This window comes from Perca fluviatilis, chromosome 7 (genome assembly GCF_010015445.1).
Source record: "Perca fluviatilis chromosome 7, GENO_Pfluv_1.0, whole genome shotgun sequence".
Taxonomy (NCBI): domain Eukaryota; kingdom Metazoa; phylum Chordata; class Actinopteri; order Perciformes; family Percidae; genus Perca; species Perca fluviatilis.
Window position 1 is genome coordinate 11,956,639 of NC_053118.1, and position 14,237 is coordinate 11,970,875.

General features: G+C 45.1%; 1 protein-coding gene across 2 annotated transcripts in view; it reads right to left on the reverse strand.

Annotated features, from left to right (window-relative positions):
* Positions 1 to 14,237, reverse strand: part of LOC120562167 (teashirt homolog 1-like) — a 37,312-nt gene that overhangs the window by 21,486 nt on the left and 1,589 nt on the right. Inside the window, exons 1-2 of one of the 2 annotated variants that reach the window (XM_039805709.1) lie at positions 13,773 to 14,081; positions 12,974 to 13,557 (exon numbers count right to left, since the gene is read on the reverse strand). In XM_039805709.1, coding sequence (XP_039661643.1) covers positions 12,974 to 13,013 — 40 coding nt within the window. In that variant the 5' untranslated portion in view covers positions 13,014 to 13,557; positions 13,773 to 14,081. Of the gene's footprint in view, positions 1 to 12,973; positions 13,558 to 13,772; positions 14,082 to 14,237 lie in introns of those variants that run through there. The other variant, XM_039805710.1, reaches the window with a different exon arrangement.

The following is a 14,237-nucleotide window of genomic DNA, read 5'->3' on the forward strand; positions in this document are numbered from 1 at the left end:
CAACCTCTTACCCAGAAGCAGCACGACACACACAGACACACGCGCACACACACACACACACACAGACACACACACCTATTCACTAATCCAAGGTAAAATTGTCGCATTAAATGTCGGTACCAAAACATTAAAGGACTAAAGTATTATTAATATCATCATTCAGTGATCGTTTTATGAATGACTGTATAAAAATTCAGTGTAGGTTTTCAAACCGTTAGCTTGAAGGGTTTTGGAAGCTTTCTTAAGATTTATTATTTCAGGTTTTCTTCAAAGTTGGCCTGACTTTGGCTTTAAGGTATAGCTAGTGCCTGTATTCAGTAGAGCAATCCTGCACAACATACACACACACACACACACACACACACACACACACACACACACACACACACACACACACACACACACACACACACACACACACACACACACATGGCGACTGTGTGAGAGTACAGGGAAGACAGAAAACATTACAGTTAGAGTCCTTTTTTTGGCACCAGGCAAAGTGAGCAGGGAGGGTGGAGGTGGTCAGAGGGGGGATGAGGGGGGGCAGAGAGGAGAGCAAACGAGGAGGAGAGTGAACGGCGGGGGCGGGCTGAGGGAGAAGAGATGAGGGAGGGAGGGAGGGAGGGAGGGAGGGAAGGAGGGAGGGAGGGAGGGTTGAGCGTTGGAATGAACTCTCTCAGGCTTTGTGGTGCACGTTTCCCAAGGCCCCCGCCTGGCCCCTTTGATAAATGACACATGTCATTCTGTCAGCTTGTGACACTGCAGCTGGGAGGCCCTGTGATTCATGGCTCTGCTGAAAAAGGAAATCAACTTTTTTTTCCCTTTTCTCTCTCTCTCTCTTTCTGTCTCCCTCTCTCTTCCCTTCTTTCTACCTCCCTCCTTCCCTCGGCCCAGGCTGAGTGCATGGCCTTTTTATATGAGGATTTAGGTTTCCTCTGGTCCAGTAAGCTTCCCCCACCCCCCCTTCAGGGAAAGACAGGCATGCACGCAGCCAGGTTGCGGCTGGATTGTTCTCCCGTACACACACACTCGCAATGACGCAGCTTTTATGATCGTGTACAAAGCCGTAACCCGAGGAAAAGGGGGCAACGCCACCTTGGAGGTGGATCCAGGATTTATGGCTAAAAGCCGAGGAAGTAAACAAAGTATGCACTTTTTAGTAGGCGAAGGGGGAGGGGGGCAGGTGGAGAGGGGGGCAAGATTCCGGTTGGGCAGGATGGCTGGTGTCTCCCACTGGGTCATCTGTCATCCATGTGTCTGACTGGAGGACGAGCACAAACAGTGCACACACACACACACACACACACACACACACACACACACACACACACACACACACACACAGACACACACGCACTCCCACAGGAACTGAGATGAACTAAGAAAAGTATGCCACACACACACACACACACACACACACACACACACACACACACACACACACACACACACACACACACACACACACACACACACACACACACACACACACACTTATGCGGGCACATACTGTACAGATGCAGGCAGATAAATATTCACACTCGAAAAGAGATTTCAGAGCAAATACCCACACTATCAATCTTCAAACAGTTGAAAAAAATGAAAACAAAGACGCAGTGGGATTTTATTTCACAGGGCAAATGAGTCTAGCCAATGAGCTGCTCCCGTGAGGCCTGCCCTAACCCTCCCTTCCTGGCAGATTAGCCTATCACGGCATCCCATTGACCCCTCCACTCCATGTGACGCCCACGCAATGGGAGAGCCAGCATAAAGACGACCAATCTCTTTTTCCCTTTTTTTTCCCGTCTGCATACATACACACACTTTCTTACTCTCTCTCTCTAATCATATCCTGGTTCTTTCACTTCCTCACTCTACCCCCTCTCCCTCTCTCTCTCCCTCTCTTACTCGCTCTCTACACCCCTCCTCCCTCTCGTTCCTCTCTCAACGGCTGACCTGCTATCAGCGCTCTGGAGATTTAACAGCAAAAAAAAACAGCGGAGCGCGAGTCAGGCGTGACGGAGGGACGTTTCCCAGTGTCGCCTCTCAATCCTTACGTGATCTCACACACACACACACACACACTCACTCACTCACTCACTCACTCACTCACTCACTCACTCACTCACTCACTCACTCACTCACTCACTCACTCACTCACTCACTCACAACTACAGGACAAACACATTGATTTGGAATCAAGCAAATGTCCAAATATCATCCCTGGCGAGTACTAAGTCCGGTTCGGTAAAATCACGGTGAGGTGATGGATGTGCTGGTAAAAAAGGAATGAGGAACAGAATTCAGGCCATTCAGATGCTCTGCATACACACTAATGAGTAAGGGTTCACTATGTGTTGCTATGGGGACCAGGGCTACTTTGACTAAAGGAGAGCAAAAGAGCGAGAGAAAGAGCGAGAGAAACAGAAACACACAGGGAGCAGAGAAAGAATGAAATAGCATGGGAGTGAAGGAGAAGTTGGTGAGGATCCATGAGACAAAGAAGGAAAAGAAAGAGTAGGGTCAGACATTATTAATAAATGTGTTTACCAATATTTATCATTTATTAAAAGATGACTCATAGGTCTATTATGATGGATACATTTCATTGCGTTTACTCATTTTACTGTTTTAAAAGTGTAAACTCTTGTATTTACTAGTTGTATTTAATAGTGATGCAGCATTCTGATTGGATTAAACATTAAACAACAAGGCAACGATATTTTTTAGTGTTATTATTATTGGCTCATTGGCTTAGAGCATTTTCGTATCATGTAATTCTGGTTGAAACAGAAAATATCTGGAATTTTTGGTGGCATGAAAATTGTCAAATTAATACCGTGCAACATTTGAGATATCAGCAACTTCGGCAACTTCTTCACAAAAAAAAAACTAAATGGAATATACGTCAGTTACTGGGAGAGAGAGAGAGAGAGAGAGAGAGAGAGAGAGAGAGAGAGAGAGAGAAAGAGAGAGAGAAACTGAGCCAGAGAGGGAAAGAGATCAAACCAAAACACGTAAAGAAGTGCAGCAATCATTCGCACTGCGGCCACCTGGGGGTCACGACCTGCCTTCGACCCCTTCAGATGTGCACTCTGGCCAGGGTGGGGGGTTGGCGTTGGGTGGGGGGGAGAACAAGGCATCATTAGGGCTGAGTGATGAGCGGTGGCCATGTCTGACGACTGCAGGGTAGAGCTCCGCTGCAGGACCGACACTGCATTTATAAATGCCAGAAGGCCTTCACAATGCTGTCAACAGCACCAGTGCAACAACTGTGTATGTGTGTGTGGTTAGAGGAGGGGGCTGGTGGTGAACCAGCACTGGTATGAGCCCCTCTGTTAACAAGCTGCCTCTGTGACCCACATGATATTGCTATACACATGTAGACAACAAACACATTGAAAACACACAGCGCCGCTGCCACTGGAAGAGCATTCCCACCGCCAATGTCCATCCACATGAATAGTGAAGCCACTGTAGCCATTTTGTTTTTGTTTAGTCTCCTTTTTGCCCAACGTTTGGTTTGAGCGGTTTGATTTTCTCTTTTAATCACAGCTGGAGGAGAGGAAGAAAGAGGCATGAGGAAATGAAAGAAGTGATATGACAAGAGGGCCAGTGTGTGGGGAGGCAGGATCCTGGGAGTGTGTTGTTGCATGTTGCGCGCGTAAGAAGGCAGCAGTGTTGGAGTCCAAGGTCAGCCGATAAAACACCACATTCACAAGTCAAGAGCGGAGGAAGGTGGAGAACCTGCAAGCTACCATTTACCCCAATTCCTCCAATCTTAGCCGAGCACTTGCCTCAATTAATCACTGGAATTGTTACACCATGGTAATACCAAAAACAATCTCCATGATCACACGCACAAACAAAATTTCAAATTGCTATCATCCATCTCACCTGCCCCCGTTAAAGGCACGGGGGAGGGGAGGGGCAGTGGTGGATGGGTGAACCATTCACTGGCCCTCCTCTCCCTCTCCGTTCTAAAGGCCTGGCCAGTGAAATGATGGTAAAAAATTAACGGCAGGCAGCCAAACAAGTAAAGGCGCCAGGGCGCGGGGATCAATGCGCGGCAACCGCGGCGGGAGCAGCTATGTAAAACACTTGCCTTAAGTCAGCCGCATCCGGTTAATATTTAATCCCTCCATCCATCTCCACAAAGAGCGTTTCCCTTTTAGCTTTAGCTGCCGTTTACTTTGATTACACACACACACACACAACCACAACCGTTTGGGGTGGCTACGGTGGTGGTGGTGTGGGGGGGGGGGGGCAAAGCAGGAGTGATAAGAGAGCATGGTGGGTGATTTGCATGGGGATGGAAAATATTCTCAGGGTTGATAATCGCTCGGAGCAGTCTAGTGCCAGTGTGAGACAGAAGAGATGAGCTAGGCCTGAAGAAAGAATTAAATAGAGAAAGAGGAAGAGACGTTGAGAAGTAACACAAATAAAAGGTGATGCAGGATGAAGCGCCGAAAAACAAACCCGAATTCCACTCCGAGGGGTTACCTTATTTAAACCAAGAGATATGCAAATAAAGCAGGAGTAGCGAAATAACACTGATATTATCTTCCCCGGTTATTTTCTGTGGCAAATGATTTCTAGGGAGGAAATCCAAAACTGTAACTCCCAAGTGAACATGCAAATCCATCTGTGTATTCCTGGGGAGCCTTCTGCGCTCACTCTCATGTTGCTTTTCCGCGTTGCTGTTTTTGCTTCCTCCTTCTACCGATTGAAGCTTCTCATGTTTATTCTGCGCCGGCACCCGAAAACTGCATTTATTACAGAAAGCAAGTAATAACTACACAGTGTCAACAGCGTGGCGCACCCGCGTAAAATAACTATAAAATTTCATAAAACATATGTGCATGTAAAAGGTAAATTATATAGTGTATAATTAGAAATAAAAGGTATGTAACACTGAACTTTATGTCTCCCTTTTTTTATTACTCTCACACACACACACACACACACACACACACACACACACACACACACACACACACACACACACACACACACACACACACACACTGTCACCACTTTGGCCAACTGAATCACAGTCTCACACAAATGATGTTTTCTATTACACTTTAATTATTAAAGGGAAATTAAACTGCATGCCACCGCACTGATTTAAACCCCCAAAAATTGAGAAAATATGGCAAATGGAGAAGACACATGCTTGAATTTCCTTTTTTTCTGGCTGTAAAGCGAGAAGCCTGCCGACCCCAAAATGTGTTTGTCAGCCAGCGGGTTTACTGGAAGGGAGCTTTCGAGATGGGCAATGGCAACTGTTCATTTTCTCACTCACTGACCTCAACTCCCCACTTTACAATGTGGAATAAAAGCGACCCTGTATTGGCCAACTGTGTGAGCAACAGAAGATCAAGGAACCACCAAATCTAGGTTACTCTGCAGCCGCTGCTTTGCAAAAGGTGAACACACCACACACTGTGTACGAATAGGAATGCACCCGCACACAAACACAGACCGGGGATGTAATGAAGGGGCTTTTTTAACCTGTAGAATGGAGTTAAACATCACATTGCAGCCTGATCTAAATCTGCAAAACTGAGGGTTAATTAAAAGGCAGCAACAATCTGATCGAAGGGTCTCATACTGAAGTGAAATCACCATTTCTCGATGCGTGCGTCGTCACATCTTTCCGGTAATATTAGTTACCTGATGTGAGAGCGAGATTTAAACAGCAGATTACAGTTTGCACGGCTACAAATGGACAAAACTGGACCGCCCCCACCCGCCCACCTGTCCAGCTACAGACACACCGTGATGGCTAACACGCGGAGCTATTGATAAGCCAACCTCTGCCGTTTCAAAGGGGGAAGAGAACCGAGGCTGCAGGGCCTTTAACAACACTGACAAGGGTAAAGTGTTATTTTGCTCGCACGCCGACAGCTGGACAAGGGGTGGGAGAGTTGGAGGGCGGTGTTGTAGGGATTGAGGGATGTGTGCCTGAGTCCGGGGGGGTGTATTGGACCCATTCGGCCAGCCGGGCAGTAATTCTTAATTGACACCTGTCAGGATAATGGCGGCAGCCACAGCTGTTGCAGGAGAATGTGTCGATCGTCCCGTTCATCTGTCAGCTCTAATACCCATTCTAAAAGCTGCCCCCACCCCATCACCAATCCCACCACCTTGCCATCCATCCACCCACATAGACCCCAGCCCATTAACACCATCTTTTTTGACGCTGCTGTTGGACTAAACATTGGTGCCCGCTGCCATCATCGAACATCCACTCTTCCCAGCTTTCTTGATTGCCAATGCCAAAACAGGCCTATTTCATTACATTGCTCTACGCATTCATACCATGTTGAGATTATTTAAGAAATTGGGCGAAAAGCAGCTCCAAAAAAAAAAAAAAAAAAATCAAGAACGCACAGTTAAAGTCTTTCACTCCTTCCCTCATTTGTTTCCCTTTCAGCTTTTCATTTCCCCCGACGATCTCCACCTAACTTTGTCTGATGAGGTACAAGCAACAGAGGGGAGAAAGAAGCACAGTTTTAAGAAATACAAAAAAAAAAAAAATGTCATCCTGGTTTTTCATTCACCCCCCCCTACCCACCCTCCTGCTCTAATACCAGCACTTTTCTATTTTGCTTTTGGTCGCAAAGAACGAGTATTTATCCAGAAGAGAAGGGGATGTGAGATGAGAAACATGTTGGAGGGGAGAAAAGAGCGAGAAATAAAGGGAGAGGGAGTGGCGAGAAATGAGACGAGGGATGAGAGGAAAGCTAAGGAGATGGAGAGAAAGAAAGAGGTAGAGAGGCATAGAGGAAGAAGAGACGGAGGAGAGGGAGGAGTGCGCAGGGGTTGGGTGTCCCTCGATAGGGCTTTTGCTCTTCTGTAGTGGGCCCATCTCGTTTGTCTTGTTTGTTTGTTGGCATCAAAGAGCTGCCTCTCACTCCCCCTGCTAACTGATGTAATGAGTGGGTAAGCTACATGTTGTTTTTTTTCCTGCGCCGAGGAATTCAAATACTTATTAGACAAAATATTCTGTAATTGCTCATCTTTTATTGATAGAAGTAACATGTTAAATTTGTCTCTAGCAGACTTTCCCATAGCCTCTCGAGGAGGCACGGCACTGATCAAGAGAGCAAATTTACCCTCAGCAAATGTAATACTTTACTTAAGAAAATTTGAGATGTCAATTTTTGCGCCCTAAATGTTGCACGACTACTTCTCTTGAACGCTTCCCCTCTTATCTTCCTCATGTCTCAAATTATGTGCCAGAGAGAAGAAGAAGAAGAAAAAAAAAACAGACCTAACATATGAAACATTTTTCATTAATGAGCTCTTAAGCCTTACATCCCCACTGTGGAGCCTTAACAAAATGTAATTACTCAGCACAACAAATATTACATAGTAATTAAGCACACTTAACAAAGAGCTGATAATAGCAACAGTACGCCGTAAATCAAAGCTTTGAGTCCAATCTGGATTTCACGAAAGTAAAAAAAAAAAAAAAGCTTGTTATGCTGCTGCAACATTGAAAAATGAGAACAAAAATTCTTTATTTGGGGGAAATTGTTTTTCTATGGCAGTCAGGAGTAAGACTGCTTGTCAGCCCAGTCCCAGAGGGCTGCTTTCTATCTGTTTCAGACTTGATTTTCTCAGACTTGGATTTTTTCTTTTTTGGATCCCATGACTTGCTGCTGTTTTTATGTGCTGCAAGGCAGGCAACAAAGCACATCTGGCTGCTTTAATGATATGATTTCCCATCATACTAAGCCACCTCCATTATGACCTCCCACAGAGACATGCTGGCTGCACTTAAGCATTAGGTGTAGGTGTGTGTGTGTGTGTGTCTGTCAGTCTGACTGTCTGTGTTTATGGTTGACGGTGTGTGTATGTGCATGTGTCTAAAGTGCAGCGAGGGCAAAACACTGCTAGAGATGGTAACAGTGTGCCCTGAGGGCAGCTTTTGTTCAGAATGCCCCGGAAAGAATCAAAAAGAACGGAAGAGAAAGAGACAACGAGGGGTATTATTGCTATGGTGTGAAATATACCCTTATCTTTATGAACAGAAAAGGCTTAACACATGCTGCCTAAACCTTGCTAATACCTTGCATTATATTTACTGATAATCAATACTGAAAGAAACGTCCATGTCGATCTTGAGGCAGGTTTGTAAATGGGAATGTAATTGTCCGTGCAATGCAAAGGGATTGCATTTGCAAGGATATTAGAGATGGCTAATGCATGTAACTAAGAAACTAATAACATACACACACACACACACACAAACACGGGGCACTTGTGGTGACTCGAGGCATTAGAAGAGCGAGCTGAGCATGTTTGACCTTTGACTGCCTTAAATCCCTGATGTAAATTTAACTAATAGTTTCGGAGGGTGGCGCAGGAGCAAAAGTGGCTATCTAAGAGGTCGATCGATGCCACCTGCTAACAACACCACCGCTCCAATTAGCGTAACCTCCAGACAAACACACACACACACACACACACGCTAAAGGGAATGCCCAGGAAACATGGGGGGTGGAGGGGAATAAAAGTGGCCGCTGTGGATCAATATGTGTTCCTGCTCGGTCTGATAGCCCTCGTTTTGATTGGGAATAGTGAACAGATATGACAGTCAGAAGTGAGAAATATGTGGAGCTTGCTGTTGGAGGTTGTTTTCGTGCTCCTGTGGGGGATATGAAGGCAGGTCCTGCTAAAGAGGATGACTAACACGGCGTGGTTACCGTTACACTCGTTCAAGTTATTCATTCCAGGAAAACTAACACCGGCCAGTGCTAAGCTACAAACACACACACACGCGCTCTCTTCGCCTCTTTCAATCTCCCCCTCTCAAACTCTTACACAGACACACACACACACACACACACACACACGTTTGTCATTGAATTCTAACATAAACTAATTTCTCAGAAGCTGTGGAGCCTTTAAGCCATCGGAAGTAATAAGTCGCTCCAACTTTCGAGCCAAAGACACTAGTTCCTTTGCTGAAAATTAACTTTTTATCAAAACAAGACTGCTCTAATTTTAAGGAGGAAGGGTGGTATTTAAATCAGGCAACATTAAAAGTGAAAAAAAAAAAAAAACACACCTAGAGGCTATACACTGCTGCACTCCTCAGGACGCTGGTATAGACAGAAGGGTGGGGTGGGTGGGGGCACATAAATCTCAGCATGCTGATTATTTGGACGGGAGAATATCACATAACAGCATCGTCAAGTAAGAGCACAAAGGTCGCTGTGTAATCTTAGCTACCCCGGGCATGCAAAATCATTAATCCCTGGGCACTGTGATTCTCCAGCTCGGAAATAAACTGGAGGCCTTCAGCGAGGCGGCTACAGCACTGAGTTGGGGAGGACGTTCAGCCAAAGTACGTACAGACCCGTGTTATGATGTGGTGGTGATTTACTAGCAGGGCTGCAACACATGCAAACGTGTAAAAACTCTAACTGAATGTCTATATTTATATAAAAAAAAAAAGGTCCCTGGGATTACTTTGGAGTGCCGATACATCAAGTGGTTAGAACAGGCCTGAGCTGGGTCATTAAAATGAAAATAAATAAATCTCCTGCAACGGTTGAAACATTTCCACCCTTACATTCCAGGAACAAGAGGCAACTTTAAGAAAACGCACTGCGTCCTCGACACCAAAATGAAGCGCTGTAATTGAAGGGATTGAAATGAAAACAAAAAGGAACGCGACGGTCGAAAAAACGAAAAGGAGAACAGAGGGAAAGGTTGCGATGCGCTGTAGCTGGTCTGGCTTGCTTATTACGAGGTTGTAAGAGTGGTGGGAGTGTGTGGGGGGGTGGCGGGGGCTTACTGAGGTCATTAACTGGCATTGTCTCCTGACGTGATTAGTCAGGTAGCAAAGTCCATTTGTCACCTGCACAGGCAAATTGAGTTGGTGCTGCACTAGGGGCTATGGGGACTGTATAATATCAACTTGATTACATCAAGGCAGCTGCGGACTTGACACCTTACTGAATTTGTCAGCATTAATCGTTAGGGCCTGTCACAAATCCATCAGCTCCACAGATAATTAGGGCTCTCTCTAATGAAGCCAACGGGAAGCAACCTTACCCCCACCACCACCACCACCACCACCACCACCACCTATACCCACGCATGCACACACACACACACACACACACACACACACACACTGACTTTCTGGTAATTAACCATCGTGCTCCACAGAAATAAGAGCGACTATCTTATCTGCTCGTCCTCCTCGTCCTCCTCCTGTAAGACTGTCTAAGCCTGCCTTGGATGAAAGACGGCGTCACAACATTCTGTCTTTTTATTGTTCCTGCTTTCCTTCCTGCCTTCCATTCCCCCCCCCTTAAATCTAGTCGTTTAATGATGAGGTGAGGCTACAAGTGTAATAACAGACACAGGAACATGCATGTGTGCACTATAAAATGCATGCTGAAAAAAATATATATATATATTTATATATACACTTTTTTTTACACACTCACTAATGCAGGTTTCCAAGGTTTCTTTCCATCTCAGCTTTACGGCTTGGATTTGGATACTTAAATGAAAACTATACAAACATAAAAAAAAGTGTAATGAGAGCTACATGTGATCTAAAAAAAATGCCTTGTGTCTTGGCCATTTTCTGTGGATATTAACACCACGTGCACGCACAAAAGCTTCAAAATATTATTTGAGAAAATAAATGACATTATGTGACGAAGTCAGATTTGTCTTTATGTAACTGTAAGATTTGCTCTAAAAATTCCTCTAAAAATTTTTAAGAAATTTAGAAGTTTACAGGAGAATAAGGAACACATGAATTCAGCTGTTGCTACAAGACCATGAAAGACATTTAATTTTAAGCTGCCTACATTATTGGAAAATAAAATGTGTACAACTGATTGTCAAACTGGCAGAAATCCACAATTACAACATTTGCCATTGCTGGTGTTGTGGAAATAATATCCCCCCCCAAAAAAAGGTACAAGGTGAGAAAAAAAAATTCTGACAAGTCTGTTATTGTTGTTTTAATTGTCTGAGCTCTGATTTCCCTGCTCAGTCCCACCATGAGCAATTTCCTCTCTGAGCAGAAGCACTGAGAAGCCACAGGTCAGTACCAGCTCCCAATGGAGCATCAGATCAGACTAGCCTAGTGTGTGTGTGTGTGTGTGTGTGTGTGTGTGTGTGTGTGTGTGTGTGTGTGTATTATTTGTTGCTACTGGGAGCGTGGAGTGGAGGGCGTTATCTCTGACCGACTGTCATGTTCATGGACGAATGGAAAACATCCCGTCTGCCAAGCTGTGATTGACCATTACAACCCATGATGTACATGGCACTCAGTGGGCAGTGTAATGGATCAATGGCGCGCGTGTGTGTGTGTGTGTGTGTGTGTGTGTGTGTGTGTGTGTGTGTGTGTGTGTGTGTGTGTGAGAGAGGGAAGGGCACACAGCGATGTCATGTTTTCATGCCTCCAACTACATGCAGAAACCTTAACATGAGTCCCTCTGCTCCCACCATGGCCGATCTTTTACAGTGGGCTATTTCGCCAAAACAACAACAACCCCAAACTCTCACACACACACACACACACACACTTAGAAAAGTAAAGCGAGACTGGATATCTAAATCTGAATCCTTTCTTCGCAGAGTAGGCCCGAAATCAAGTGAAAGGTGCTTTGCTAGAAAGGAAGAATTCGACAGCGAGCACCGGTTGAATGTTCTCCATCCTACACTCCTTCTCATCCTCCTCCGCGTCCTCACCACCACCACCATCACCAGCCCCCAATGCTTAAAATGATAAAAAACCTGCTGAGTTCAAAGTCTTCGTCGGCTGGCCCTCCTGTTCGACCCGCTTTGCACCTCATATTTCAAAATCTCTTTAAAATTCTGTAACTGTCTTTTGTTCACTCCAGTTGTTAATGCCTAACTTCAAAGGCTCGGCCTCATTAGCACAGAGGTAGAAACCCCTGTCACTCATTTACATTTGTTTAAAGGCTGCAGGCAGACGAGAGGAAAAAAGGGGGAGTCCAAATCCAAACCACTAGAAGTCAACCTTGTCGCTCCTCTGCCAAGACCTGGTTTTATCAGTTGGTCACATTGCAAACATTATAGTACCCTCCAGCAGTGGATATTGATTCCATTACTGGACTGATTCTTACAGTGAATGTGGGGTGAATTTGTATGGGAAGGTGCAAAAACCTCAACATGTAAAAGCAATATAGAGGAGACTCAAACACCTGATTTAAAAAGGAGTGTTTGGGTTTGGATTTTCCCTGTGATCTATTCAACATACACACCGTCCTTTCATCTGCTTTTAGTACCTTCCCTGAAAATAAAATGAGGGCGATTTTCCACCCTAATTCGCAACTTTGTATGCTTTTCAGTTTCTCTTTGAGACAACAGGAGGGTTGTGTGTGGCTAAACCTAGCAGAGGCATGCCTGTGTCTTCATGGAAGGATTTATTGATGTTTTATCAGGGATGAATAGATCAAAGACTGCCACATGACAGGCGATCAATCACGCATCAAATCAAGATTGGCAATCCTCTAATAAAACAGAAAGAAAGGGGGGAAAAAAACGCCTCTCACCATTTTTCTCCCCCTTCTTTCCCAGTCAATTATTCATCATTACTCACTCTTAAACCTCAAAAGCTCCCTTTTATCCCCATAACATGCCATTTAGTTTATCTCACTATTCTTAAGAGAACTTTCCTGGCAAAGGAGGATAACAAAAAAAAAATCTCAAAGTGCCATTGCGCAGATATGTGCGTCATTTGCGCAATTAGACACATTTTAAACTGTGGGTCAGGGGCTGAATTGTCGCGCTGTGTTAATAAAAACACAACAATTTCAATGTAAACAGAGTTGTCAAATACATCTCAGCATGCAGCACAACTAAACAATGTGTCGTGGAAGGAGATATTTTCATGTTGACACTTAATAAAAACTATAGGCTGGGATGAAAATGGTCGTTATGGAAGGGCGGGTTATACCTGCTGATCGCCGCGGCTCTTGCTGCTTTCTCCTCGGCATAGTGACCGTCACTTTCCACGGTGCTTCTCATGCAGGAATTACAAACGAATCAAGTCAGTCAGTTTTGAAAAATCATCCCGTTTCTCGGGGGAAGGGTTTTTGATCGCGGAGCTGAAAATGTCTTCTTTCTCAAACTGCCTGTTCTTTTTTGGACTTAATAGCTGGGTCGGCTTCGACGATAAGGACACAAATTACGAAAGGATTCGACCGGCTCCTGGCACCGTCATGTCCATCAAAGATCATCTTCCTCCATGTCTCTCATGGCAGGGTAAAAAAATGTTAATAAAAGAAACAGCAGAGGAAAAAAAGCACCTTGAAATCAAAGTTTTCAGTTCACTCCCCGTGGAAGAAAAAAAATCTCCCTAATCTCCAGTGCTGTTTGGAGGGGGGGGGGGTGATACTTTGCTGCGCCTTTTACGCACACCAAAACTAAAAAATAAATAAACTCTGGCGGTAACAAAACAAATAAGTCCCGTGTGAGCGCAGCGCACAGCTCTGATAAGTAATGTATCCTTGTGTTTCCTTCTTTTCTTCTGCCAGAGACCTGAAAAGAGAGAAAGGGGAGAGGAGAAAACAGACAGACAGGCATTAGATGGGTTAATGTCAGTCCCGTCACCACCACGCCACCTCAGCCCGGATCCAGCCTCACCAGTCCGGCGGAGACTTTTTCCTCCCTCCCCTCATTCCCCCTTTTCTCCACCGTTGAACAAAAAAAAAAACATAAATAAATGGGACGAGCCGGCTTTCTCGCTTACTTACGTTTTAAGACTCGCGGAAATAATTTCCACCGCTCATCTCATCGCATCTTGGACAGAGTCGTTTTTTTTTTTTTGGAGGGGTGGCTGATGCGGTGGAGAGGATAGCACTTGAGAGAGAGAGAGAGAGGGGAAACAAACAAGACGCAGGCGCATCCAAGCTTCGCCAACAGCGGATCAGACCGACATGGACTCAAATATTTCTCTCTTGAAAAAGCAAAAAGAGAGGGTGGGGAACTCCAGGGACTGATCCGAGGGCTCCCGTAAAAAGAAAAAATGGAAACGCGGTGGATCCAGAAGCTGTTTCAGACAGTCTCAACTGATAGACAGACGCATCGAGTGGCTTTTCCTGCTACATTTTTACTCCTCCCCTCTCCACAAGCGTCACCCCTGACAGAGGAGCCTACCTGTCAATCTTTTTAATTGTCTTGTTTTCCCCCCTCTCGCTCTCTCTCTCTCTCTCTCTCCT